At 42.1% G+C, this 26,362-nt stretch overlaps 1 protein-coding gene across 13 annotated transcripts in view; it reads right to left on the bottom strand.

Moving 5' to 3' along the window:
- The window catches only part of CLEC16A (C-type lectin domain containing 16A), a 191,122-nt gene that overhangs the window by 25,584 nt on the left and 139,176 nt on the right, over positions 1–26,362 (bottom strand). Inside the window, exon 22 of one of the 13 annotated variants that reach the window (XM_054042095.1) lies at positions 17,008–17,972. The exons of the other annotated variants lie outside the window; for them this stretch is intronic. Coding sequence (XP_053898070.1) covers positions 17,962–17,972 — 11 coding nt within the window. The 3' untranslated portion in view covers positions 17,008–17,961. Of the gene's footprint in view, positions 1–17,007; positions 17,973–26,362 lie in introns of those variants that run through there. 13 annotated transcript variants of the gene reach the window in all.

Raw genomic sequence — 26,362 nt, 5'->3', positions numbered from 1 at the left:
GGGATGTCCTGCGCCATATGAGAGGTATGGCTGCACTGATTTAGTTTAAGTGCATAAAGTGGACGTACCCTTAAACTCCTACTCAATAAATCAAAGGTTGTTCTGAATTAGGAAAATATCAAGGAAGTTTTGAATAAAGAACTTTAATACAAAAGATGGAAAGTTGAAAATGTGGTATTCTTGCTATACTATAGTCCCAGTTAAAGCACTAATACACACACAATGAAATATTTGCTCACTGTAAATAACTAAGTGTAGTAAGAACCCACCGTAGATTACTCTGACAAATCATTTAGAATTTGGAAATCTTAAATTATTTTTTTAAAAGTCACATGATATTTTAATCACTGAATAATGTCATTTTCTAACCTATTTTCATAAAGATCCAGTGAAGTGATATCCACATGATGTCATGTAGCTAGAGTACTCCTGCTGCGACTTTTTTTTTTTTTTTTTTTTAAAGCACCAGATCTAGATAACACAACATTTAACACAAAGTCAATATAGACTGGTTTTCAAAGGTGCTGAATATCTCTTGTTCTTAGTGACTGCAGTGGGATTTGTGGATGCTCAGCACTTAAGAAAATCTGGCCATTAGCAAATAAAGGAAAAGGTATTTCAGCTTGCTGTTCAGTATATAGTCCCACATAATGGGATAGGATAGAAAACATAACATAACTTTGCTTCTACAACTCACGTACACCTCCACTATAGTATCCTTCCTTTCCCATCTCACTCTATTATAGGACATTCACTCTCCACTCTGTAAATGTCTCCAGAACAATTTGTAATAGATGAATATTCAACCTAATGTTTCAGAAAGATTATTATTCGTTAAAAACACTGACCAAGTGCTTGCTGTGGTACAAGACACAAAACTGAGGCAATGCAGAAGACCAAACCTTACAGGAAAACAACTTTGGTTTTGGTTGGCTTGGTTTACTTCTGTAAGCATTATGAAAGGGAGTCTTAAGGATGGGGAGGGCAGGAACAAGTTTCCTCAATATTTACCTAAACCTGCTTCTTGGCATGGCAAGCTCCCCTGAGGACTAGTCAGGTTTCCTTGGAAACCTATCCACAAAGTCACTGCTAGTTGAACCAACAGTCATCCCTACTCTCATGGGCAATAGGCATTGCAGCTGTAGAGATTTATTTCCAGTTAACAGCAGCTTAGCTCTTGGAGAAATGTTACCATGGGGAAAGAGGAAGCAAACTGGAACTATGCAGTTGCTCATCTGAAGGTGACTCAGTGTCTGTTGGTTAGGGACACAATCTCCTGCCATTAGGATGGCATGTATGGGGGGGGGTAAATGTGGAGTAACTTCCTGCTCCTTAATACCACAGCAAGAGGTGACTTAGAGCAGGTTGCTTAGATCAGTGATTCTCAACCAGGGGTAAGTGTACCCCTGACGCTACATCAACTCATCTAAATATTTGTCTAGTTTTACAACAGACTACATAAAAGCACAGCAAAGCCAGTACAAAATACAAATTTCATAGACAATGATTTGTTTATACTGCTCTATACACTACATAAGAATGGCCATCCGGGGTCAGACCAAAGGTCCGTCTAGCCCAGTATCCTGTCTTCCGACAGTGGCCAATGCCAGGTGCCCCAGCGGGAATGAACAGAACAGGTAATCATCAAGTGATCCATCCTCTGTCACCCATTCCCAGCTTCTGGCAAACAGAGCCTAGGGACACCATCCCTGCCCATCCTGGCTAATAGCCATTGATGGGCCTATTCTCCATGAATTTATACTATACACTGAAATGTGAGTATAATATTCATAATTATAAAATAAATCAATTGGAATATATGGTAAAAATGAGAAAGTAAGCAATTTTTCCGTAATAGCGTGCTGTGGGGGAGAAGGATATCTCAGTAGTTTGAGCATTGGCCTGCTAAACCCAGGGTTGTGAGCTCAATCCTTGAGGGGGCCATTTAGGGATCTGGGGCAAAAATCTGTCTGGGGATTGGTCCTGCTTTGAGGGGGTTGGACAAGATGACCTCCTGAGGTCCTTTCCAACCCTGATATTCTATGATTCTATGTTGTATTTTCTTATGTCTGATTCTGTAAGTTTGTAAGTGAGGTGAAACTTGGGGAAGGGGGTGGTACTAAAGACAAATCAGACTCTTGAAAGGGGTCCAGTAGTCTGGAAAGGTTGAGAGCCACTGTTTTAGCTTGATGACAGAATGGAAACCAGAAGTTTTCTAGCCCCTATGTGTATTTTCATATGGTAAGCTTGTGGCCCTTTGCATGGAAAGGTGTACTGTACCCAGGCACTTTAATCATGTGTAAAATGTTCAAAGTAAATATGATGTCCATAAAAAACAGATGTTTACTGAGTAAAATTCTATTCCAAAAGTTAATCACCTTGTATACTCTCAGTATTATATAATCATTTATATTCCATTTTACTTAAACTTAATAGGTAATTAATAAGAAGAAAATTGGGAAGATTATATAGAACTATGGCCTTTTAAAGCAAAATAGAAATTAATCTAAGGAAGTCTATGACACATCGGTTACCACTGGTGTACGCAGTATTTACATTTTTCTATACAGAGCAGTGCGAGTTCCTGCAAAAATGTGCAGGTCTGGACTAGGATTTGTGCACATCACAAAACGTCTGTATAAATTCGCTATACTGGTTTCTCACACATTGTTTTATTTTTGTTATTAAAAAAGAGTTGGTATTTATATATATTTAAAAAACAAGCACTGAGAAACAAAGGAGCTCAAATTCTGATGACAGTTGCTTTAAAAAATTGTTGTGTTGCCTGGGAGCGATTCCTCCTATTTCAGTATAGATCATGAAAACGTTCTTTACATATGATAAAGAAGTTTGAAAAGGTCTATGCTTCATAAACTAAATTAGAAATATGCTGGAATATTTAGAGTAACTTGAAACTAAAATTAGAAATACAAATTTCATAACTATCAGTGTGTTGCAATTATTATGTCGGTAACCTGATCATGTGACACCACAATCAACAGGGATATCCACCTTCAGCTGTAGGTAAATGGCACTCATTAGGCACCTTTGAATGACTCACCTGAACTCTGCCTACTAATCCCTCTAGCCAAATCTACTATTTGCATTTCAAACATCTCAGTAGCTTTCAGATAGCTGACTTTTTTAAAAAAGTGACATAGCAGCATTTCTTCCTTTCCTTCTAACATGGATTTTCCCCCTAAGCTTATTATTTTAGTTTTTTTTTTTAAAGGTTTCTAAAAAAGTATTAATCCTCAGTGCCTCTGAGGATTGTGCTCAGAGTTGGACTCACAGGAATAGGTAGCCTCCCTTTACAGGTACAGACTTGCGCTGAATAGAATGAAGGCAGTGAATGAGATATTACGAGAACAGGCTGGGTTCCATCCAGGTAGATCATGTTCTGAACAGATATTCCTTCTTAGCCCTGGTCTATACGAGTTTAGGTTGAATTTAGCAGATTTAGATCGATTTAACCCTGCACCCGTCCACACGACGAAGCCATTTTTGTCAACTTAAAGGGCTCTTAAAATAAATTTCTGTACTCCTCCCCGATGAGGGGATTAGTGCTGAAATCGACATTGCCGGGCCCAATTTGGGGTAGCGTGGATGCAATTTGACGGTATTGGCCTCTGAGACCTATCCCAGAGTGCTCCATTGTGACCGCTCTGGACAGCGGTTTCAACTCAGATGCACTAGCCAGGTAAACAGCAAAAGCCCCGGGAAATTTTGAATTTCATTTCCTGTTTGGCCAGTGTGGTGAGCTCATCAGCACAGGTGACAACACAGTACCAGAATCACAAAAGAGCTCCAGCATGGACCGAACGGGAGGTACTGGATCTGATCGTTATTTGGGGAGACGAACCCATGCTATCAGAACTCCGTTCCAAAAGATGAAATGCTAAAATATTTGAAAAAATCTCCATGGGCATGATGGATAGAGGTTACAACAAGGACCCGCAGCAGTGCCGCGTGAAAATTAAGGAGCTCAGGCAAGCCTACCAAAAAACCAAAGAGGCAAACGGCCGCTCCAGGTCAGAGCCCCAGACATGCCGCTTCTATGATGAGCTGCATGCAATTCTAAGGGGGGGCCCCTACCACTACCCCACCCCTGTCCGTGGACACCTGCAAGGGGGGAGTCTCATAGAATATCAGGGTTGGAAGGGACCTCAGGAGGTCATCTAGTCCAACCCCCTGCTCAAAGCAGGACCAATTCCCAACTAAATCATCCCAGCCAGGGCTTTGTCAAGCCTGACCTTAAAAACCTCTAAGGAAGGAGATTCCACCACCTCCCTAGGAACCCATTTTCAGTGCTTCACCACCCTCCTAGTGAAATTTTTTCCCTAATATTCAACCTAAACCTCCCCACTGCAACTTGAGACCATTACTCCTTGTTCTGTCATCTGGTACCACTGAGAACAGTCTAGATCCATCCTCTTTGGAACCCCCTTTCAGGTAGTTGAAAGCAGCTATCAAATCCCTCCTCATTCTTCTCTTCTGCAGAATAACAATCCCAGTTCCTTCAGCCTCTCCTCATAAGTCATGTGCTCCAGCCCCCTAATCATTTTTGTTGCCCTCCGCTGGACTCTTTCCAATTTTTCCACATCCTTCTTGTAGTGTGGGGCCCAAAACTGGACACAGTACTCCAGATAAGGCCTCACCAATGTCGAATAGAGGGGAATGATTACGTCCCTCGATCTAATGGCAATGCCCCTACTTATACAGCCCAAAATGCTGTTAGCCTTCTTGGCAACAAGGGCACACTGTCGACTCATATCCAACTTCTCGTCCACTGTAACCCCTAGGTCCTTTTCTGCAGCACTGCTTCCTAGTCATTCAGTCCCTAGTCTGTAACAGTGCATGGGGTTCTTCCGTCCTAAGTGCCAGACTCTGCACTTGTCCTTGCTGAACCTCATCAGATTTCTTTTGGCCCAATCCTCTAATTTGTCTAGGTCCCTCTGTATCCTATCCCTACCCTCCAGCGTATCTACCACTCCTCCCAGTTTAGTGTCATCTGCAAACTTGCTGAGAGTGCAGTCCACGCCATCCTCCAAATCATTAATGAAGATATTGAACAAAACTGGCCCCAGGACCGACCCTTGGGGCACTCCGCTTGATGCCAACTAGACATGGAGCCATTGATCATTACCCGTTGAGCCTGATGATCTAGGCAGCTTTCTATTCACCTTATAGTCCATTCATCCAGCCCATACTACTTTAACTTGCCGGCAAGAATACTGTGGGAGACCATATCAAAAGCTTTGCTAAAGTCAAGGAATAACCTATCCACTGCTTTTCCCTCATCCACAGACCCAGTTATCTCCTCATAGAAGGCAATTAGGTTAGCCAGGCATGACTTGCCCTTGGTGAATCCATGCTGACTGTTCCTGATCACTTTCCTCTCCTCTAAGTGCATCAGAATTGATTCCTTGAGGACCTGCTCCATGATTTTTCCAGGTACTGAGGTGAGGCTGACTGGCCTGTAGTTCCCCGGATCCTCCTCCTTTCTTTTTTTAAAGATGTGCACTACATTAGCCTTTTTCCGGTCATCTGGGACCTCCACCGATTGCCATGAGTTTTCAAAGATAATGGCCAATGGCTCTGCAATCACCTCTGCCAACTCCTTTAGCACCCTCGGATGCAGCGCATCTGGCCCCATGGATTTGTGCCCCTCCAGCTTTTCTAAATAGTCCCGAACCACTTCTTTCTCCACAGAGGGCTGGTCACCTCCTTCCCATGCTGTGCTGCCCAGTGCAGCAGTCTGGGAGCTGACCTTGTTTGTAAAGACGGAGGCGAAAAAAGCTGAGTATATTAGCTTTTTCCACATCCTCTGTCACTAGGTTGCCTCCCTTATTCAGCAAGGGGCCCACACTTTCCTTGATTTTCTTCTCGTTGCTAACATACCGGAGGAAACCCTTCTTGTTACTCTTAACATCCCTTGGTAGCTGCAACTCCAAGTGTGAGTTGGCCTTCTTGATTTCACTCCTGCATGCCTGAGCAATATTTTTATACTCCTCCCTGGTCATTTGTCCAATCTTCCACTTCTTGTAAGCTTCTTTTGTGTGTTAACAGTGAAATCCTTGCTGATCTTAAAGCCAAGCTAGTCACCTGCCATATTTACTATTCTTTCTACACATCAGGATGGTTTGTTCCTGCAACCTCAATAAGGATTCTTTAAAATACAGCCAGCTCTCCTGGACTCCTTTCCCCCTCATGTTATTCTCCCAGGGGATCCTGCCCATCAGTTCCCTGAGGGAGTCAAAGTCTGCTTTTCTGAAGTCCAGGGTCCGTATTCTGCTGCTCTCCTTTCTTCCTTGTGTCAGGATCCTGAACTTGACCATCTCATGGTCACTGCCTCCCAGGTTCCCATCCACTTTTGCTTCCCCTACTAATTCTTCCTGGTTTGTGATGACATGTACCCCAAACCACCCGTGACAATGTTTTTGCCCCATCAGGCATTGGGAGCTCAACCCAGAATTCCAATGGGCAGCGGAGACTGCGGGAACTGTGGGATAGCTACCCACAGTGCAATGCTCTGAAAGTTGACGCTTAGCCACGGTACTGTGGACACATTCTGTCGACTTAATGCGCTTTGTGGGGACACACACAATCGACTGTATAAAATTGCTTCCTAAAAACCGACTTCTATAAATTCGACCTAATTTTGTAGTGTAGACATACCCTTAGACAGATCACCAAAAAATATATTGCTTGGCAAAAGCCAGTCTTAATCAACTTCAAGAAAGCGTGGGCTAGTGTTCTCAGAGAGACTAGAAGCTAAGGGAGACCAGCAAGCTGATCAACATGATAAGGAGTTTACATGATGAAGTAGATATGCTGTAAAGTCAGATACAGGCCTGGGTGAATAGTTCAATATTGTGACTGAAGTTAGTCACAGGTGTGTGTTATCAATCCTCTTTGCATTAGCAATTGATTGGGTGATGAAGCAGGCAACAAAAAGTATTCTGGACTATGTAAAATGGTTTAGCAGATATGAGTTACACAACCTTGACTTTGCGAACATCACTGCTCTACTAAGTAGTATGTGGAACTGAATGACTGCCCTAGTATTAGAGGGCAGCAGCAAAAATTGGACTGAAAGTAAATGCAAAGAAAATGATCATTATGAAGGAAACTGGACAGAAAAGAGATTGGACAGGTAGAAGAGTTCTATCATCTGGAGAGCATGACGACATCTGAAGGTACTCATAGAAGATTAGGAAACAACACTTTTGGAAAGATGAACATCATCTGGTCAAACGGAAGTCTCCACATCAAACAAAAGGTCAGATTATACCATGCGATAATACTGAACCCACTACTACACAGAGCAGAGAGTTGGACAATGACAGTGGCTAACAAAGAGAGACTGGAGGCTGCTCATCACAGATGGCTGAGGAATATATTATAAATGTATGGAAAAAAACAACAAAAGGGAGAGTAAGGGAGCTGACAGGTCACAACATGTTACACAATATCAAAGAAAGAAGGCTTAGGAGGTTGAGACACATACACCATATGGAAGATGGGAGACATGACAAGCAATCATTAAACTGGGTACCCAAGGGAGGAAAGATAAAGCGAGTAAGGCCAAAAAAGAACTGCGAGAAGACATTGACAGGAGATACTGAATTCACTGGCATCACTGGGGAAGAAGTATCACAGTTAGGAACTGGACTGCCAAACGTTTCAGCGCCAGAGGAGGAACAAAAGGTCTAAGGTAAGGTGCACTCCTTTTAGTTAGAGGCTAGTCATATATATTAGGGTTGTGGGATTCTCTAAGGATATGACTACTTTGCAACCATGGGTTGTAACTGCCTCTCTTGTAGATATACCCAACCTAGCCAGGTACCAAATGGCAATGAAGCTGGAGAGGTGGGACTGTGGACACTTTCTCAGGTGGCTAGCTGGCGCTGAAGCCCATGGTGCTGCAGCTTCATTCCTAGATTAAAGATTATGAAATGTGTCTATATACTCATATAGCTCAATGTTTGCACATTATTCTGTCCATCTCGTTAAGACCATACACCTATCCACGGTGGAAGAATTACAGTGACATATCAGGATTTTCTGGTATTTTAAGTCAATGTTCATTAAGTCTCACATCAAAATCTGTTTTAAAAATGTACACATAACCATAGTAGAATAGACCTACTTTCGAGGGGGGGGGGGGGGGGGGGGGAAGTGTAGAAAGCAGCTATCTATACTGTAAAACACAACGATTTATTTATGTTTGTTTCAAAAACCAAACTGATTGATCTTCCACAATCTTTTAGATGAATTAACAAACTGAGGCTGCACACAATGGCGCCTGATGGTTTATGTGAAGGGAACCACAAACTGAACTACTTCAAATCTGAAGGAGTTCTGTAGCATTCATGCCCACTGAAGTTTATTTTTTTCAAAAGTAAATGCATATTAGGTTTCTGATACATGCTTCACATTCTGGAAGACCAGTTATGCTGGGAAACAGGGAACAATCAATGGCCTTGAGACCACACAGGCAAAGCACAATCATTTCTGAGCAATCACAAAAGTTTCAGTTCCATTTTTTCATTTCAGTCAATCCCCGATAACGAGCAAGACACAGGAAAATTCACTTTCTCGCTCACTTTTACAAGACTTTTTTTGCTCTTTGAAGAGTGGGCCTGATAGGTTAGAGTTGGGTGTAGTATGAGTAGGCAGTGTGTAACCTTTTCCAGAGAGCTTCAACAATGGAACCTCAACACTATGCTGCAATAACTGCAGGCTCCTCCCTGAGCAGAGAAATTAGGTGCTGATCTGTGGATGTTGAAAGGTGAACATTAAACAGAACTGGCAGCTGCTTCTCAACCAGGCTATTAAAAAGAACATGTGGCAAAAGTAGTCAGGACTAATTTGTTAAGAACTCTAGCCTGTTGCTCCATATGACTGACTGCCTTCTGTCCTGTCAGCTTTACAAATTAAAGTTCACGTTGCTTCTCCTTACCTCTAACTTGCTTATATTTAATTTTTTGTAAACTTAACTTTTCTTATTATTTTGCTCCTCCTGCAAGTGTTCACTATGCTTCAACAAGGACGGGAATAAGCTATACCAGTATAATGCATCTTCATACCAGTAGAACTGCATCTGTTTTAGGAACTGAAGTGGATTAACTATTTTGGTAAAAACAAAATCACACCCCTAACCCAAATAGTTATACTGGTAAAAATTCTGTTTGTAAACCAGGCCTACGTCACAGAAATAGCCCCACTGACTTCAGTGAGACAACGAGGGTTTTGCAGGACTATGCTCTTAATTTGTACCTTCATACCCTCAGGCTGCAGCTTTCTAGATACTCAGGGTGTGGATAAGGATCCACTCATAACTGCTTTGGCCATTTATGTATTTGAAAGGAAACGGATGGTAGAGTATTAATGTTCATGTCAATGCAAAGGGATTCAGATATTTATTACATCTTTTTATTCTTATCAGTATGTAGTCTCACACCTTATTTACCGCACACCCTTCAAATCTTGCACTGAATAAAGAATTATTTTCCTCCTGGATATTTTATGAGTGCTTCACAAACACTAATGAATTTTATGCGTGCTTCACAAACACTAATGAATTTGTCTTCACAATATACCTGTGGCAGAAAAAGGTATTCTAAAGATGGGGAACTGAGGCAGAGAGAGATTAAAGCCAAAGCTGCCAAAAGTATATGCTAAATTTGGATGATCAATTTAAGAAGCCTAGGGCCTGATTTTTCAGAGACCTCAGCATTTTATAGCACTTTATACATACTCGGAGCAAACACTTATTGACTTCACTTGCACTTGTGTGAGCTCAGTAGTTTTACAGATCAGGCCCTAGATCTCAAGTTGGAACATGAGGAATACAAAACTATTTTTTTTCGTGTGGAGCCATTGTAAGTTATTTGCATACAAACTCTGGGGCAGGGCAGAATCCAGTTCTCCGGGGTGCCATTCAACAGTCTTAACTATGAGACCATTCCTTCTCTTCCTGCAATCCCAACCCTCATTCACTACATACCTTCCAAATTATGAAACAAATAAGACATGGATCCTCCAGACAACAAAAGGGTAGGAGACATTTTGATAGTGGGATTAACAAATATTTGCTGGCAACAGAGGAATGTCGGGACCCGGGAATCCTGTATTCCATTCCAAGGCCCGAGGAGAATATTCTCTAGCAGTTACAAACCTTCCCCGCTCAGTCCCATTCTCCCCTCCCCACCCCACACACTGTACCCCTCCCCTCGCTAGTCAGTCCCTTGCACTAGAGTCAGGTACTTTCTCCTTCTCGTCCATGAGGTTTAGGTGTCAGAAGTGGGAGAATTGAGAACACAGAAGAACGTGTCCCTGATCAGGTCTGGTGTCCAGTGCCACAGTGACAGATGGGAGGAGTAACTGCAGGAAAAGTCCTACTCAATGGAGAAGGAATGTTGGAGAATTTTGCGGCCAAACTCTAATAAACTTCTACTGAAAATGTGCAAATAGTGATTTTCAGAGGCCTACAAATGTAGGTGGTTATTCACTGGGACCAGCACCTCTAATACTAGAGCAACTTCTATGCCAAATTTCAAGTCCCTGCATCAAAGCATGGTGATACTAGAACTTCTCAGAAGTTAAGACCTTTTTAATTTTTTATTTTTTAAACCATTGGCCAAACATTTCCTAATTTAATTCTTGGAAAAAATTGAACTCTTTTTGGTTAAAATATAAAAAATGTCAGAGATAAACACCTGGCTCAGGAATTTCAGGTCAAAAGGGTAAAATCTGTCAAAGTTATAAGCAACTGAAAAAAGAGTCTTATAATGGAAAGTGTTCTGCAACTTTAACTATAAATGCTGCTGCCAGCATGATCTATAATTCTTTGGCTGAATCAGATCACTGTAAATTGCATCCTATTTCAAACAGTTTATATCCAGATTAAAATACAACTTCTCTTTTCTTGTATTGTGTTAACCAGTTTGATTAACCTTTTTCCTCCTTAACTTTTAATATGGTCTAGCTCGTTAGCATTTTATTGCCATACAGAAGTGAACCAAGTTTAATAATTTTTTACTTGCCTAAAATGTATCCACTCTAGAAAAATACCGCTCTTGCCTTTGAATTATATAATTGAAGATACCTCCATTCTGAAGGAAGCTAAGACCTCCTGACTCCCAAATCTGAAGTCTGCTCCAATGGATGCTGACACTGTTGACTTAATTTTTTTTTGCGGATGCTCTACATCTCTCAGAAAAAGGCCCGTTTGTTGCAACAGTGTCATAACCTGTGCTATTAGATAAACTGAGCTGTGCACGCCATAATGTCAGATGCGGGTGTCTGGCAATACACTGCACTTTCCTCACTAGGATTATTATTTGTCACATCTATTAGAGAGAACCATTTATGATTTTTTGGCTAGTTAAGCAGTAATTAATTAGTCCCCATTAGCTACAGATAGCCATGATCACACTATGAATGACAAAGGGCAGGAGTAACAGCGCATCAAAGGAGATTCTTAATACTTTAAAAGGGCATGGACCAAGATTATATTCAATTTTTGTCCATCCACAAGTTCTCAGCTACTTTCAAAATATCTCCTCTCAGCTGTCAAAGCTGTTCATATGTACAAGACAACATTTCGAAAAATGCCTTTCCTTCCCATAAGTCATGATTCTGAGGACAGACCATAACCAAAACAAACATTTCTGGAAAAGTATGAAATGAAAACTTATCTCAAATTCCTGGAAGGAAATGGGAACAATTACACAACATGTTTCCAGTAATAGTAGAGTGCTTTTAAAACAAGAACCAGAGAAGAGATTAATAATGCCGGGACCAGGAAGTGCAATGCAGAACATATACATATATTTTTATGCATATTCAGTTTTCCCAAATCACTAAGGAATAAGGATAGGGCTTTCATTTTTCTTTCAGATTTTGGGTTAGTGGTGGGGAAAATTATGTGATGCTTGCTAATTATGTGATTACAATTAATTTATGATGAAAAGTCAAATGGAAGGAGAATGCTCTGCTAAATCCTTTTTTAGATGGGAAGCCTAGAAGTTTCATGACAGAAAAGACAAATTTCTGGGGAAGAGAGATATTGACTTTTCTTTTTTGGTGGCAAAGCCCTCTGTAGTTTGAAATCATAAGAACTCCTTTAAAAAGTAGTTCAACTGTAGGGTGACCAGACTGCAAACATAAAAAGTCGGGACAGGGAGTGAGGGGCAATAGGAGCCTATATGAGAAAAGTCCCAATTTTATAGGGACAGTCCTGATATTTGGGGCATCTGGTCACCCTATTCAACTCTGAAAAGTGATTGGAAGTGTCACTAGAAGGGTTTATATTTTGGTATCTCAGTGGTCAGATCAATATTGCTAGGCTTAAGAAGGGATATGTACTCCACCTCAAAGGGCAGCTTTGCAGATATATCCTGGATCTGAAAAGCTACTTGGGATCTCTCACTCAACACCAGCAAACCAGACCCAGTTAAGCTGTGCTGAAGATATACCTGCAGAAAAGAAAAGGTAAAATTGCAGGACTGAGAAAAAACAATGACTTGTCAAATGAACAAATCGGATCTGGCAATCATTGAGACACTACAAACATGGAATCTCTATGGCACTAATGTACTGAAAAAGTAGATCCTATGTGCTTTTAGCTTTGTTGTTTGCTGTATTGTAGCCGTGTTGGTCCCAGGATATTTACATTTGTCATTTTGTAATCTCTATAACAGAATGATTTCATGTAAATCTGTTTGTGTTAAGAATATGGTATAATTTCTTACTGATTGCATTGTTTCAGATTCCCCGTGTCTAAGCATCATTTCTTTGGCTACCATTAGATTTAGGTTCCTTGATTACCCCTTTCCAAACCTTCATGTTAAAGCCAGTACATGTGCCCTCAAGGAATTTTAAGGCAGTCTCTCTGCAAAATTAACAAGACACGTCATAGCATACACATTGCTCAGTGACAGGACTGTTAAACCTGAATCCAAAATAACCAATGTTAAATATATTCTCTGGTTTCCCCAAACATTAACAGGCAAAAATACTACAGCAAGCAAATTATGCAATATTACACTGTGAAATGTGTAGTCAAAAGCATGGTAAACTCATTATGGACTTAGCAGCAATGGGCAGACTCAGAATTCTTTGAGAAATATCAAACTTCCATTGACAGATCTGGACAAATACTGCAGACAATCTGAAACTCAATCAAGTATTTTTAAGACACAAGGAAAAAGACCAGCTAGACAGGTCTATTAAACCCTCAACAATAGTTTGATTACCAAACTTGCTGCTCTTCTTCTAGTCCCAGTAGCGTACTAGCAATTTGTCTTCAAAATAATTAACACAGACTGTTTCTTTTAGGTATAAGTTATTTATATCTTTTGGACTAACTCCAAGCAATAAATCCATAGACTCAGTTTTGAACCTACGTGCCTGAAATCTAGAGAACTTGTACCTGACTTTTATAATTGCATTTATTGCTTACAAAGATCAACTTATCTCGTGCAAATGGCATTGTGCCAAAAGAGCATTTCTCTGAGGTTTTGGCAGCTTAAGTCCCATTAAGTTTTAGTAACCACATATTGGCACCATAGGCCTACATCTACATGCCACTGGTAGCTTCATGTACACGGCACACTGCCACATGTCAGTGAAATGCAAGCTGCTTCCACACAGTGGTGTGTTGCTACATGCGTCACTGAAAGGCTCCAGAGGAAGGAGGCAGCGGAAAGGCTCCAGAAGTGGGAGCGGGTGGAGACTTTCCCCGTTTTCTCAGCCTTTCATTATGGCAAGGAGGGACTCCAGCAGCAGAGAGGCTGCAAGACACTACACTGCAAACAATAGCAGCGTACATGGGGAGGCATGGCTTGGATGTGTAGAGACACGTAAGGTACGTGATCGGGAGCATACCCATTACCTTGAGGCGTGTCTTTACTTGACTAATCCGTGCTGTCTACCAGGGTGAATAAAAATCCATTTTTAGGAGAGTCAATGAGTATGACTTTAGTGTCTCTTTCCAGAGAAGGGTGTGTGTACAGTCTCTCATATGGGCTGATTAGTATCTTCCAAATTAAAGTAGTTTAGAAACTTGAGCTGAAACTAAGTACATCTGAAGCTGTTTATTTTTAACAAACTACAGAAATTAAAGAGTTGAGAGGGAGGGCGTGGATTAAGCTTAAGGGAAAGGAATACAAACAGGGATGAAAAACCAAACTTCTACTGATGGGGCTGGGAGGCTTACGGGAACTACTATACCACTATTTGCAAGAGTTGAAGAGGCCTCCGCTTATCTTGGATACTTAGTCCTTCAGCCCTGAACATCACAAAACTTCTACAATGAACTGTTCATAAATTGAATTTTGAATTTTTGACCTCCTCACTTAATCATTGCTGTGACTCCCTGAGAAGTTTTAGATGAAAACCCCATCAATTCCAGCTTTCATAATTAAGAATTTAAGGACAAGCAATTAGACCTTAGAACTTTACACTAATTGCCTATTAAATCTAATAAGACCTAAAACTGTACTGCTGTGCTGACTTTCATGTAATCTATGCTTCTATAGCAACTTTCAGCCAAGGATCTCAAAAAGCTTTATGCACATTCATGTCCAAATTGCCCTGTGAAGTAAGGAAGTTTTATGCCCATTTTAAAGATGACGGGAACAGACTTGCCTCCAGTAAGTCATGGACAACATCTGCAACAGAGCTGGGAATAGAAACCAGGATTCCTATCCCCCACTCTCATTCTCTAACCATTAAAATATTACATATAAATTTGCTTTTGCTTAACTCAATTGTCTATCAACAGCTATGTTAAAGTGAAATCCCATCCACTGTTCTTGATTTGGAATTCCTCAGTTTTACCAATGAGTAGTCTGTTGCAGCTGTTTTTACATCTATGCTTACATTTTTAGCATAAAATTTTATTCTCATTAATTTTAAGTGCATACATTTCTGTAAGCCAACAAGGGTTTCTTGCACAGATAGAGTTCTATCAACAAACATATTGAAAGTCTACAGAAAAAAATCCAAGCTTTACTTTAGAGAACATGGATTTAGATTCTCAGTCGTGAAACTGAGTGCTTGTATTTATCCGAGGTTGTCTGCATCCATTATTATATAACTTGCTTTGTCCAAACTAGTTTCTTTTTAAACCACACAAGCTACCTGGCTTAGTAAACTTAAGAGTGTCTTGCAGAACCAGCAACGGGAAATCTGTTTTGTTAGCAAAGAGGCATACGCTGAATGTGGCAAAAGAGTCTGTTCAGTACCTCAGGCTGCCAACAGGAAGAGAATACCCTGCCAGAGACCATCTAGGACTTCGGAGCTTTATCCTAATCTCAAATTAATGTTGGACCTCAAATTTCTTCCTTTTATTGGCTATGAACTCCCACAAATGTATCTGTACAAGATCACATAGATGAGAAAAGTTTAAGTGAGCATCAATAAGCACCTTTTTTTAAAAAAAAACAACAACAACAACCCACCACAACCCTCAGTACCACCTGTCCGAATTTGACCTGTAAATTGTAGAGGTCGCTGGTTTTCTTCCAACACGGCTTGGTTCATTTCTAATTATCCTATCATCTGAATCCTTCACACAATACAAAGTAACTTTGATGCTACAAACCACTGATTGTAGCATTTAATCAATCAGGCAGCAGGAGATGAACAAGAAAGAGGAAGCTTCTGGTTAGCATACATATCAATGGTACACGGCAATGACAGGAAAAATACAAAAACAATAATTGTGTTTTGTTAATTACATTTACCAAAGTTAGTTGAACTGGGGTTGTGGCTCTTCAGTGTCTGAAAACCTCGGTGTAAGCCTGCTATGTCTCTGAGCCATGTAATGAGCCTCATCATATCATAATCATTGTGACTGCTCAATTAGTTCCCATAAAAGGCACTTGTAACTATTAGTGTGCTCTTCAATACTGTCATTCAGAAAGAAAGTTTCATAATCTCTCTGCACTGGGATGACCAGAAAACTGAAATATTCTAAAGGACTTAGACTGTTATTTGGCAGGAACTGCTGTTCTGTGAACATTGCTCTTTTTTTATGGCAATTTTTCCAGTATACTTTCCACATTCATCATGTTCCTTGCATGTCAGATACTTTATGTCAGGGATCGGCAACCTTTCAGAAGTGGTGTGCCGAGTCTTCATTTATTCACTCTGATTTAAGGTTTCACATGCCAGTAATACATTTTAACATTTTAGAAGATCTTTCTATAAGTCTATAATATATAACTAAACTATTGTTGAATGCAAAGTAAATACTTTTTTTAAATGTTTAAGAAGCTTCATTTAAAATTAAATTAAAATGCAGAGCCCCCCGGACCGGTGGCCAGGACCCGGGCAGTGTGAGTGCCACTGAAAATCAGCTCACGTGCCTCCTTCGGCATGTGTGCCATAGGTTGCCTACCCCTGCTTTACGTTATCAGTATGAGTAGAATTAGGCAGACATTAGGCCACTAAGTTAAATAAATTCAAAAATGGATGAAAAAACAAATCCAAACAGAAATTAAAGCACACTAAAGAAGGCCTCAACTTCTCATTAAAATGAAGTATCTCCCTATATGCCTGCAGTTTTATAGTCCTAGACATATTTCCCATAATAGATGCAGGAAATATCTTGAAAAACATGCAGCACATATTTTCTGATGCAGTGCACTCCCACTTTGGCCTGTTCTTCTGTGTGTCATGGAGGAAGACAAAGCAAAAAGATATGCCATGTTTTCAGACAAAAGCTTAATAGTTTACAAAAACATCAATAGTTAAACCTGTGCAGTGTTGTAGCTGTGTCAGTTCCAGGATATTAGAAACAAGGTGGATGCACTAATATATTGTATTGGATCAACTTCTGTTGGTGAGAGACAGTTCTCTCTCTCTCTCACACACCAATAGAAGTTGGTCCAATAAAAGACATTACCTCACCCACCTTGTCTCTAAAATAGTTAAACCTACCAGAAATATACCTTCTTTGCAATCAGTCAAAAATATGAAGTAATTCTTCAGTGTTAAAGTCTTTATTCGAAGATTAACAAATTCCAGTTTCTTGCCATTGGAAATACTCATAAGTAATGATTTATTTCACTCCGGCAGCTTGCTCAGCTTCATTACGTTGAGCTTTCTACAAACATGCAATCATAGAATGCACACACCGAAAGTGCGTAATGTGCCTCAATTTGTTTGACGTGAACAGAAGACCGCGTTAATGTTTATAAATAAGCAAAGTTGGGTCCATACAAATGACATACATTGGAGCATAATTCTTCAGTGAGTAGGAGATAAGCGAGGTGAGCTCAGATGAGAGCATGCTCCAAAATGTGAGCTTTTTACATAGTAAAAAATTTGATTTACCCATCACATAGTTATATACTTTTTGCTACCAACATTCACTTTTCAAAGCAAGTCACACAATAATCAGTAAGAGGGAAAAAACCAAACATTTTCTCATGAACTGAGTGTTAGATCAATACATGTTTTGCCAAATTGTGACCACCAGTAGAAGGTTTATATTAAGTTATCTGGGACAAAATATTAATCAAAATTTGCCAACTATTTTGTAATGAAAATGTATCCCTCTACAAAACATTTTTCTCCTTGGAGGGCCTGAACTAGAAGTACAGCACTCTTTCAGAATGATTAGTTCAGGAAATTAACACAATGCTACATTGACTAATGAGAGAAAAGAAATAGTATCTGATGTGGCTATCATCTCACATAAGAAAACATGAAAGCAGATTCAGAAAGAATGCATGCTGAAAACAGAAAAAGATGACCTACACCAAGTCACATCAATGGAGAATAAAAATAATGAATACAAGTTTTTAAGCACTTTATCTGCAGATGAATTTTAGAGGTGCTGCACTGGGATGTTAATCTCACTTTTTAAAAAAAATCTCAATCTAAAATCCCTCAGCTTGAGAGCCTTGACAAAGAAAGATATATTTCAACCATGAGACTTCTTCAGGAACAATCTGCAAAGAAAAAAGTAAGCAGAGTTAGTCATGGCTATTGGAAGTGAAATGAGACTGAGAAGGTCCTAAAGGTACCTTCATCTGTAACCTCTGCAGCCTGTTTTCAAATGGTGGTAAAGGTAAAATTTAGAAATGCAGATACTGATACATGTGTCCCATTTCCATTCCAATAACCATGATCCTTCTGTATCCTTCAACATGCTCCCTTGAAACCTAAGCCTTGATACCTAATTGATCATTCAGGAAGGATGCATTTCCCTAAACTGCTATAGAAGAATGCATTTCCTGCATGATGAAAATGGGCAAGTTTCACAAGGCAACATTAAGTTTCTAAAATATGTATTAACAATATTGCCAAGGAATGTTTATAAGATGCCACTGACGTTTCAGTGCAGACATGAAGTTGCAATAGCTCTTCAGTTTTGCTTTAACAGTACTATTTCTTTGGGGGCGATGAAGGCCATGTTCACTGTGTCTTAAATTTCAGAGTTTCCCTCTCTGCCTCTACTTCTGAATGGTTTAGCTTTAATTCTGTCATCTCAAATAAGGAGACAGTCCTACAGATCAGGACAAAACACAGTGGAGGAAAAAAATCTACAAAATTGAGGCATGGCACACAGTCCTCCAACAAGAAACAGTTTTCTCCCATAGTCATATCTCCATTCACCTAGGCTGCGGTGTTGTTGTCTCTTTTCCTCCCCATACTGCTCTAATAACTCTGATCTGCAGAGTGCCCAAGAGCAAACCTGCAGGTTCTGGCCAACTTTCCACTTCTTCCTGGATTGTCATCCCTAACTTTACAAGATAAATCAAACAATCCACAACTCAGGCTTCTCTGTGCATATACAGCAAGTAAAAAACAAAGTTTGTAATTCAAATGTTTTGTTTATTTTTTACATCTTTTCCAAAAAGTGGTGGTTTTCCTTCACACAACTTCATGCAAACATTCTCTTCAATTTCAACTTGCGTAGGTTTAAAACCCCAAATCTCAAAAAAATCTGTCAACCATCACTGCAAATTCTGTACTGTTTTGATTCAAAATAATCCATCCATGGTCACCAATATTACAGATGTGAAGCTCCGACAGGTTTGCTACAAAAAAAATCAAAACCTGACCATTTTTGTGGGGTCTGGGGTTTTGCTGCCAGTAGTTTGCACAGCTCTAATCAGTACCCAAAAATGGATTACACGGCAGACATGCTCTAATAATTTTTAGTCTCAACATTTTGCCATGTGGGGTATGTTTTTTCAGTATTCAATGACTGTAATTTTACCCCCACTCCTTCCTACCACCTTTTAAGTCCACAGCTTTTCACTAAGCTGACTGCAGCTTCTTGTTAAATGGTCCTTTCACCCACCCACACTTTTTCTAATCCTTGATTTGAGTTTTGCCTCTCTTCTGAGCTTCAATGACCTATTTTCCTCCCCATTAGCTTTTCACTTCTCTCCATCTTCCTTTCTTTTACCTTTGCAGATGACTGTCAAAATGTTCCAATAAATTATTTTCAGTGTGCATTAAAAAGACGCTGTCTGCAATCAAAAAGTGGACATAACTACTTGAACACAAGATGAACAAATTCATTGAAGAGAAAAATGTGCCACTGTATGTATGAAGTTGCAATTCCAACAAAAGTTCAATTCCAACCAAAGTATAGTTTTCCAAATATTTTGTGGAAATATTAGTTTTAGCAGCTGGTAGTGGCTAGGTTTTTAGTGACATGCACAGGGATATAGGTCCTGATTCAACAAAGCACTTAAACACATGATAATCCCATCCCCTGTCCTGCCAGCTGTTGCAATTCTATCACAAGTCTCATGATATCTGGTGTTTTCCCCAAACTTCTGGAGTCCTGCAATGCGACAGCAATCTCTGCTGTCATTAAAATAAAATAAAATAAATAGGTTTCTAGCCTTCATGGGTGTGAAGAAAAGCCAGAAAATGAGACCCAAGTGCTCACAAATCAAAAGGCAAATGAAAAAGGGTTTTTAAAATCTCATTATTTTTGTGGTCTAGCTCAATTTTTGAGCACTTCAGATTTTCAATTCTACTTCCTTATTCAGCAAAGCACATGCTTGAGTCCTCTGGGTTGAATCTGGGTCGTAATCTTTACCTCCCTCACATGTTTATAAAGTACTTCAAAACCCCCAATGAAAGGTGCTATATAGGTTTTAACAACTAAAACGTGGGGTAAATAGCAAAAAATAGATTACATAACTGATGATCTTATATTTAAAATGTCCCACAAATGCAGGGAAAATGTAGAGATGAGATTGAAAATTAGGTGCACTCATGGTTAACTGATGTTGGTGTCTAAAAATAATAAACGGCACAGAAGGCACAGAAGTATTGGATATACTCAAATAGCTAAACTCTGGAATTTCATCTTAACCAAGAATTGAGGAGCCCGAGTCCTACTGAAAGTCAACAGGACTCATGTTCCTAAGTCACAATGACTTGGAAAGTGCCACCCTTTGTGTACAATACTTTAATTTCTTTTTTCATAAAGTAGCATTCCAAAAAGTATACATTAAAAAAATTACATAGAACTGTAATTTTACTTCATGTATGTCATTAGGGTTACCATATTTCAGCAAGAAAAAAAAGAGGACGGGAGGAGCCCCGCCCTAGCCCCGCCCCTGCCCCTCCCACTTCCCGCCCCCCCAGAACCCCCAACCCTCCCCCCGTTCCTTGTCCCCTGACTGCCCCCTCCTGGGACCCCTGCCCCTAACTGCCCCCCAGGACTCCACTCCCTATCTAAGCCTTCCTGCCTCTTGTCCCCTGACTGCCCCAACCCTTATCCACACCCCCACCCCCAGACAGACCCCTGGGACTCCCACGCCCCATCCAACCACTCCCCACCCCCTGACAGCCCCCCCCCAGAACTCCCGACCCATCTAAACCCCTCTGCTCCCTGTCCCCTGACTGCTCCGATCCATCTCCCCACCCCTGCCACCTGACAGCCCCCCCCCAGAACTCCCAAACACTCCCCCCGCTCCTTGTCCACTGACTGCCCCCTCCTGGGACCCCTGCTCCTAACTGCCCTCCAGAACCCCACCCCCTACCTAAGACTCCCTGTTCCTTGTCCCCTAACTGCCCCCTCCTAAGACCTCCCCAAATGCCCCCCAGGATCCTACCCCTTACCTGTACCCTGACTGCCCAAAACTTTCTCCACTCCCCCCAAAAAGCCCCCCCCCGTTTCTTGACTGCCACCTCCAGAACCTTCCTGCCCCCTGACCTCCTTACCCTGCTGCTCAGAACAGAGTGTTGGGCTCTGTGCAGCCGAGCCGGACACGTGGCTGAGCTCCCCAGCACAACAAAACCCGGTCCCTGGCCCTGCACAGGGCTGCCGGACTGGGCTGCAAGGGAGCTGCCGGCTCAGAATGCAGGGTGGATCCGGCTCCTCTACAGCTGCTCCTGAGTCCAGCCCGGGACTTCCCTGCAGCCCTCCCAGCCGCTCGCTCTGCTCGGCCGGGGGGGGGGGAAATCCCGGACATTGTGAGTGCTTTACAAATTCCCCCCGGACGCTATTTTTAGCACAAAAAGGAGGACATGTCCGGGTAAATCCGGACGAATGGTAACCCTATGTATGTGCCATCATGAAATCCATCAAAGAGCTATTCAAAGTGAGCAAAAGCAGGGCCTGCCATGAAACATTTGGAACTGTTGCTAAATACATACTTCACAATGCATTGCAACTTTGATTATCTGGCAGTGACATTTCCTAGTAGGAATTGTTTAACATGCATTTTGCAAGCTTCCTATTCAGAATGATTAAAGGGCAAAAAAGTTCATTAACAGAGTTTAGGCTGCCCATTGATAGCTTGTGTCCTTCCTGAACATCAAGTTCAGCAAAACTCAAACTTCAGAAATTCAGAGTTAATGTAAACACCCACAGAACCTTATTTCTGACCCCCGGGAGCTGGCAATAGCCACTGGGAATTAGCTGCAAGCATTCCAGCTGCATTCACTATGTTAAGTACAGCTATATTGAACAGTGGACGAATAAGTTATGATTTTGATATGAGGAGATCTGGCTCTCAGTCCCTCCATATATGTTATTCAAGGAAAGAGAAGCATATGTACTCTGAGGTTTGAGTCTGCATTATCTCAATACAGAATTGTGTAGATTATGTCAGTGGTAGGGCCCTGGGGTCTTATTGCAATGGGTACTATCAGTAGTGAGGTGCAATGCAAGATCAGTCTGTGTATTTAGAGATGGGCAGGGAACAGTATAGGTTTAGGTGGCATCCTGTGTGCAAATGTGAAGGTATGAAGTAAAAAGGTATGAAGTGGTTGTTAATTTTACAAGTGGTGGGATTCTGCTGGGGGCATAGGCTCCATTTTTGAGTGTATGGAAAGTACAGGTAGCTCTGATGTGAAAAGACAGAGTGCGAGTATGTCTGTTGGGCTAGGGTTACCATTCGTCCGGATTCCCCCGGACATGTCCGGCTTTTTGAGCTAAAAATAGCGTCCGGGGGAATCTGTAAATGTCCGGACTCCCCCCCCCCCCCCCCCCCCCCCCACCATGCAGAGCGAGCCGGCCGGATGGTGCCACTTACATGGGGCTCCGACAGCCAGAGAGACCCCTCCTCCACTTCTCCCTCCTCCTCTCTGCAGCAGAGATCACTCCCTGCATTCACAGATCGCCTCCGGCAGTTTGGAGCTCCTCCCCCGCCTGCCCGGACAAACGGCTCACAGAGACATTAGGCGAAGAAAGGCCAACAACAAGGGGGCCAGGGGGTCGGAGAAGGGGCAGAGAGGTTCTGGAGGGGGCAGTCAAGAGACGGGGGGGGAGGGGTCGGGAGTTCGGGGGGGGGCTTTCTGGGAGGTGTGTGGATAAGGTTTTGGGCAGTCAGGGTACAGGTAGGGGGTAGGGTCCTGGGGGACATTTGGGGGGGGTCTTAGGAGGGGGCAGTTAGGGGACAAGGAACAGGGAGGCTTAGGTAGGGGATGGGGTTCTGGAGGGCAGTTAGGAGCAGGGGTCCCAGGAGGAGGCCAAGTCAGGGGACAAGGAGCGGGGGAGAGGGTTGGGAGTTCTGGGAGGGGGGCTGTCAGGGGGCAGGAGTGGGGAGAGGGATCGGAGCAGTCAGGGGACAGGGAGCAGAGGGGTTTAGATGGGTTGGGAGTTCTGGGGGGGCTGTCAGGGGGTGGAGAGTGGTTGGATGGGGCGTGGGAGTCCCAGGGGTCTGTCTGGGGGTGGGGGTGTGGATAAGGGTTGGGGCAGTCAGGGTACGGTCCTGGGGGGCATTTGTGGGGGGGGGGTCTTAGGAGGGGGCAGTCAGGGGACAAGAGGCAGGGAGGCTTAGGTAGGGGGTGGAGTTCTGGGGGGCAGTTAGGGGCAGGGGTCCCAGGAGGAGGCCAAGTCAGGGGACAAGGAGCGGGGGGAGGGTTGGGGGTTCTGAGGGGGGGAAGTGGGAGGGGCAGGGGCGGGGCTAGGGCAGGATGGGGCGGGGCCAGAGCAGGACAGGGGCGGGGCTCCTCCCGTCCTTTTTTTTGCTTGCTGAAATATGGTAACCCTATGCTGGGCATTATGGGGCATCGCTCAAAGAAGGTGACCCTTCCCCAGAATGGCAAGGCCCCCAGAACCTGGCTCACAAAAAGGGGGTAGAGACACCCAGATCCCAGTCACATGGTATAGGGAGACACCCCCCTCCCCCCCGATCCTGTCACACAGAGAAGAGGAGAACCTGAGACTGACAGGTGCCCTTGCCCCTATTTTCCCCACTTCCTCTCCCAGTGACCTACCCTCTCCCTCTTGAGCTCCCAACCCTTATCACCTCCCTTACCACCTATCTCCATCTATCCTCTCTCCCCTCAATGCAGTCCCAAGCCCCTCTCACCCCTATTCCTTCAACTCCTCCATCCCCTAAAATGAACCTCCCTTGCCAATAAGCATTCAGCTATCTTTTTATTTATTTTTAAACAAAATATTTTGATTACTTCCCCCAAAACAGAAAGCCACCCTGACAGAGACAGATTTTAGCAATATGCCTCCCAACCATTTCCTGTTTTATGTCCAAGGTGGGACTTGAATGAACACTAGCTGGGGGAGTTGGGTTCAAAGAACAACTGCTTATCCTCTTGAGGTATCCAGCTGGTATGAAACTTCAAAGACTAACAATCCTGCTAACCAATAGTGTGCTGTCTATGTATGCAAACCATGCATTGTATGCCCATTGGTCCAGCCCATGGGACAATTCTATCTGGCCCCCAAATGCACACGGAGGATGCCATTTTGTAGAACAAAATGGTGTCCTCCACACAGTTTGACCTTGCATACGCCATGCATACAAGGTAATGCTGCACAAAGGATGACATATTGGACCACCTAATTCATGTGTAGAATTGCATGCCTTACTAAAAATATCATAACATAGCACGGCTGCTAACTCCTGTCTATGCACACTCAATGCAATCTATTAGGAGCAAGAATAAGCACGTGAGGCTTGTGTCGAGCCTAACTGGAGAAGAAAAATCTTTTTCAAATAAGGTTTTAATTTGATTTTCCCCCAAAGAGCTGCTAGGTGCCAAGCACTCTGTTGGTGTAATCCTAAACTGCCCGAGACCCTGGTGTGACGATCTGCACCCTCATTTTTATCTGTCTCTCCTTAGTCAAGTGGCCCCAAATCTGGATCACTAGCAGAACCCCATGTCCTCATTATGCCCAAATTTCAAGGTGTTGATTTTAGAGCACTTAGAAGAGTTGTGCTTTAAACAGAAAGCTGGTCTTAACTTTAACTACAGCAGAACTGTTGCTCTGCTATAATACTCAATGTAGATAATTAGGAAGGCCTATCCAAATGACTACTGTGGGGAAAAACTTCTAAGCTTGTGGGTACACAAGGGAACTCTACTGTGGACCCAGAGGACCCTAAAACACCTGTGAAGGAACCCCAGCTACTCACCACATCATCTTATGCTCCTCACAGCACGTTCTCCCCAGGAACTATGCTGCCCTTTGTATTCCTGATAGCCCCTGCTCCCTCGCTATCCTGCTATAAGACGGATGGATGATGTGAAGAGGGCACTAAGTGCTACAATCTGCCAAACATTTTTTCTGCCATTTGGAGAGGAGCTTGCTCTGTAAAGCCAAAGAAATTCAAACAATGCAACTGAACTGGAGTGGAGGAGCTCTAATGCAAATAAATGACATACAGATATTTAAAAGCATCAGCACACATTATAGGAGTCCAAAATTCTTTCCCTTAATGTGTTATTTAGAAGTGTAGTTCTTTTTAGAAAAGTGACCATTTAACGTATGCCATTGTGGGGATCCATTATTTCCACCTCAAACACATTTAGTTTTTTACCAAACCAGATTTTTTCCAACTGTGACTCCTATAAATTCAATGCTAGGCCTTAAGAGTTCAGATGATCTCTTTCATTTTCACACATTAACAGTAATTAATGTTCTGCAGTCCACCCTAGGCAGTAACACTTGTGCAATCCTAATGCCTTCAAACTGCATGCTTTGATACACCGATCCTACCCCGCTTCCTTTAATAAGTTTGCATAGATCTAACTGATTAAGTTTCAAACACTACTGTTGACAGTCAACAAGAAGAAATAGAATCCAGTCCTTTCCTCATTACTGTTCTGGCCCTGCAGTGTTAACAGGAGTAAAAAGCAATATCTTGTCATTAAAGTCTGCAGGTATGACTGACTACACACATGGAACATATCTATAGAGTAAGAATGTGTGAAAATGTCAGTTTTTCAAATTAGACTTGCACTTAGACTTGCCAAAAGCCTCTATATCCCCTATAGTGATTATTTCCATAGCAGGTTGAGATAGTACTTGCACTGGGTTTTTTCCCCCCAGAGAATGGGAGCGATTTAGGTTTGTTTAAACTTGCTTGTGGTCTACCATTCACTGTGCTATTCAGTGAGCTATGAAACAAGGAAGGGACAAATTTAGCCATCTCCACAGCATTTCTCCAATTGGAACTTATCCATGTTTTGATTTTCCCACAATTCCATTGTGGGAGCTTATGGAACAGGAGCTAAGGAAAATGTTAAGTAAAGTATCATTTTTGAAATCAGCAGTTCATTTTGTTTAATGAGAAACAACTCAGCTTTAAGCATTCATTGCTTGGAGCCATTAATACATATTTTGTAACAGGAAGAAAAAGTAAAGTACAATCCCTTAAGTGCAAACAGCCCTTCAGATGTTATAAAACCACTGCTGACCTATATTTTCTTGAAGTAAATGCTTCAGTGTATTTATCTGATATCCAAACTAAACAGAGGGTCAGGCATGGGACTGGAAGTATAAAGGCCTGACCCCAGAGCTGTAGAAAGTTACCTTGAAAGTGCTGTTAAGACAGTGGGTGCTGATGAGAATGAAGGTCTGGGGTATCGCAAGTCCCCCTTGGTCAAGTGGGCCCAA

The sequence above is a fragment of the Malaclemys terrapin genome, chromosome 10, assembly GCF_027887155.1.
Source record: "Malaclemys terrapin pileata isolate rMalTer1 chromosome 10, rMalTer1.hap1, whole genome shotgun sequence".
In the NCBI taxonomy this organism is placed as follows: domain Eukaryota; kingdom Metazoa; phylum Chordata; order Testudines; family Emydidae; genus Malaclemys; species Malaclemys terrapin.
This window is presented reverse-complemented; position numbering and strand designations above follow the sequence as displayed.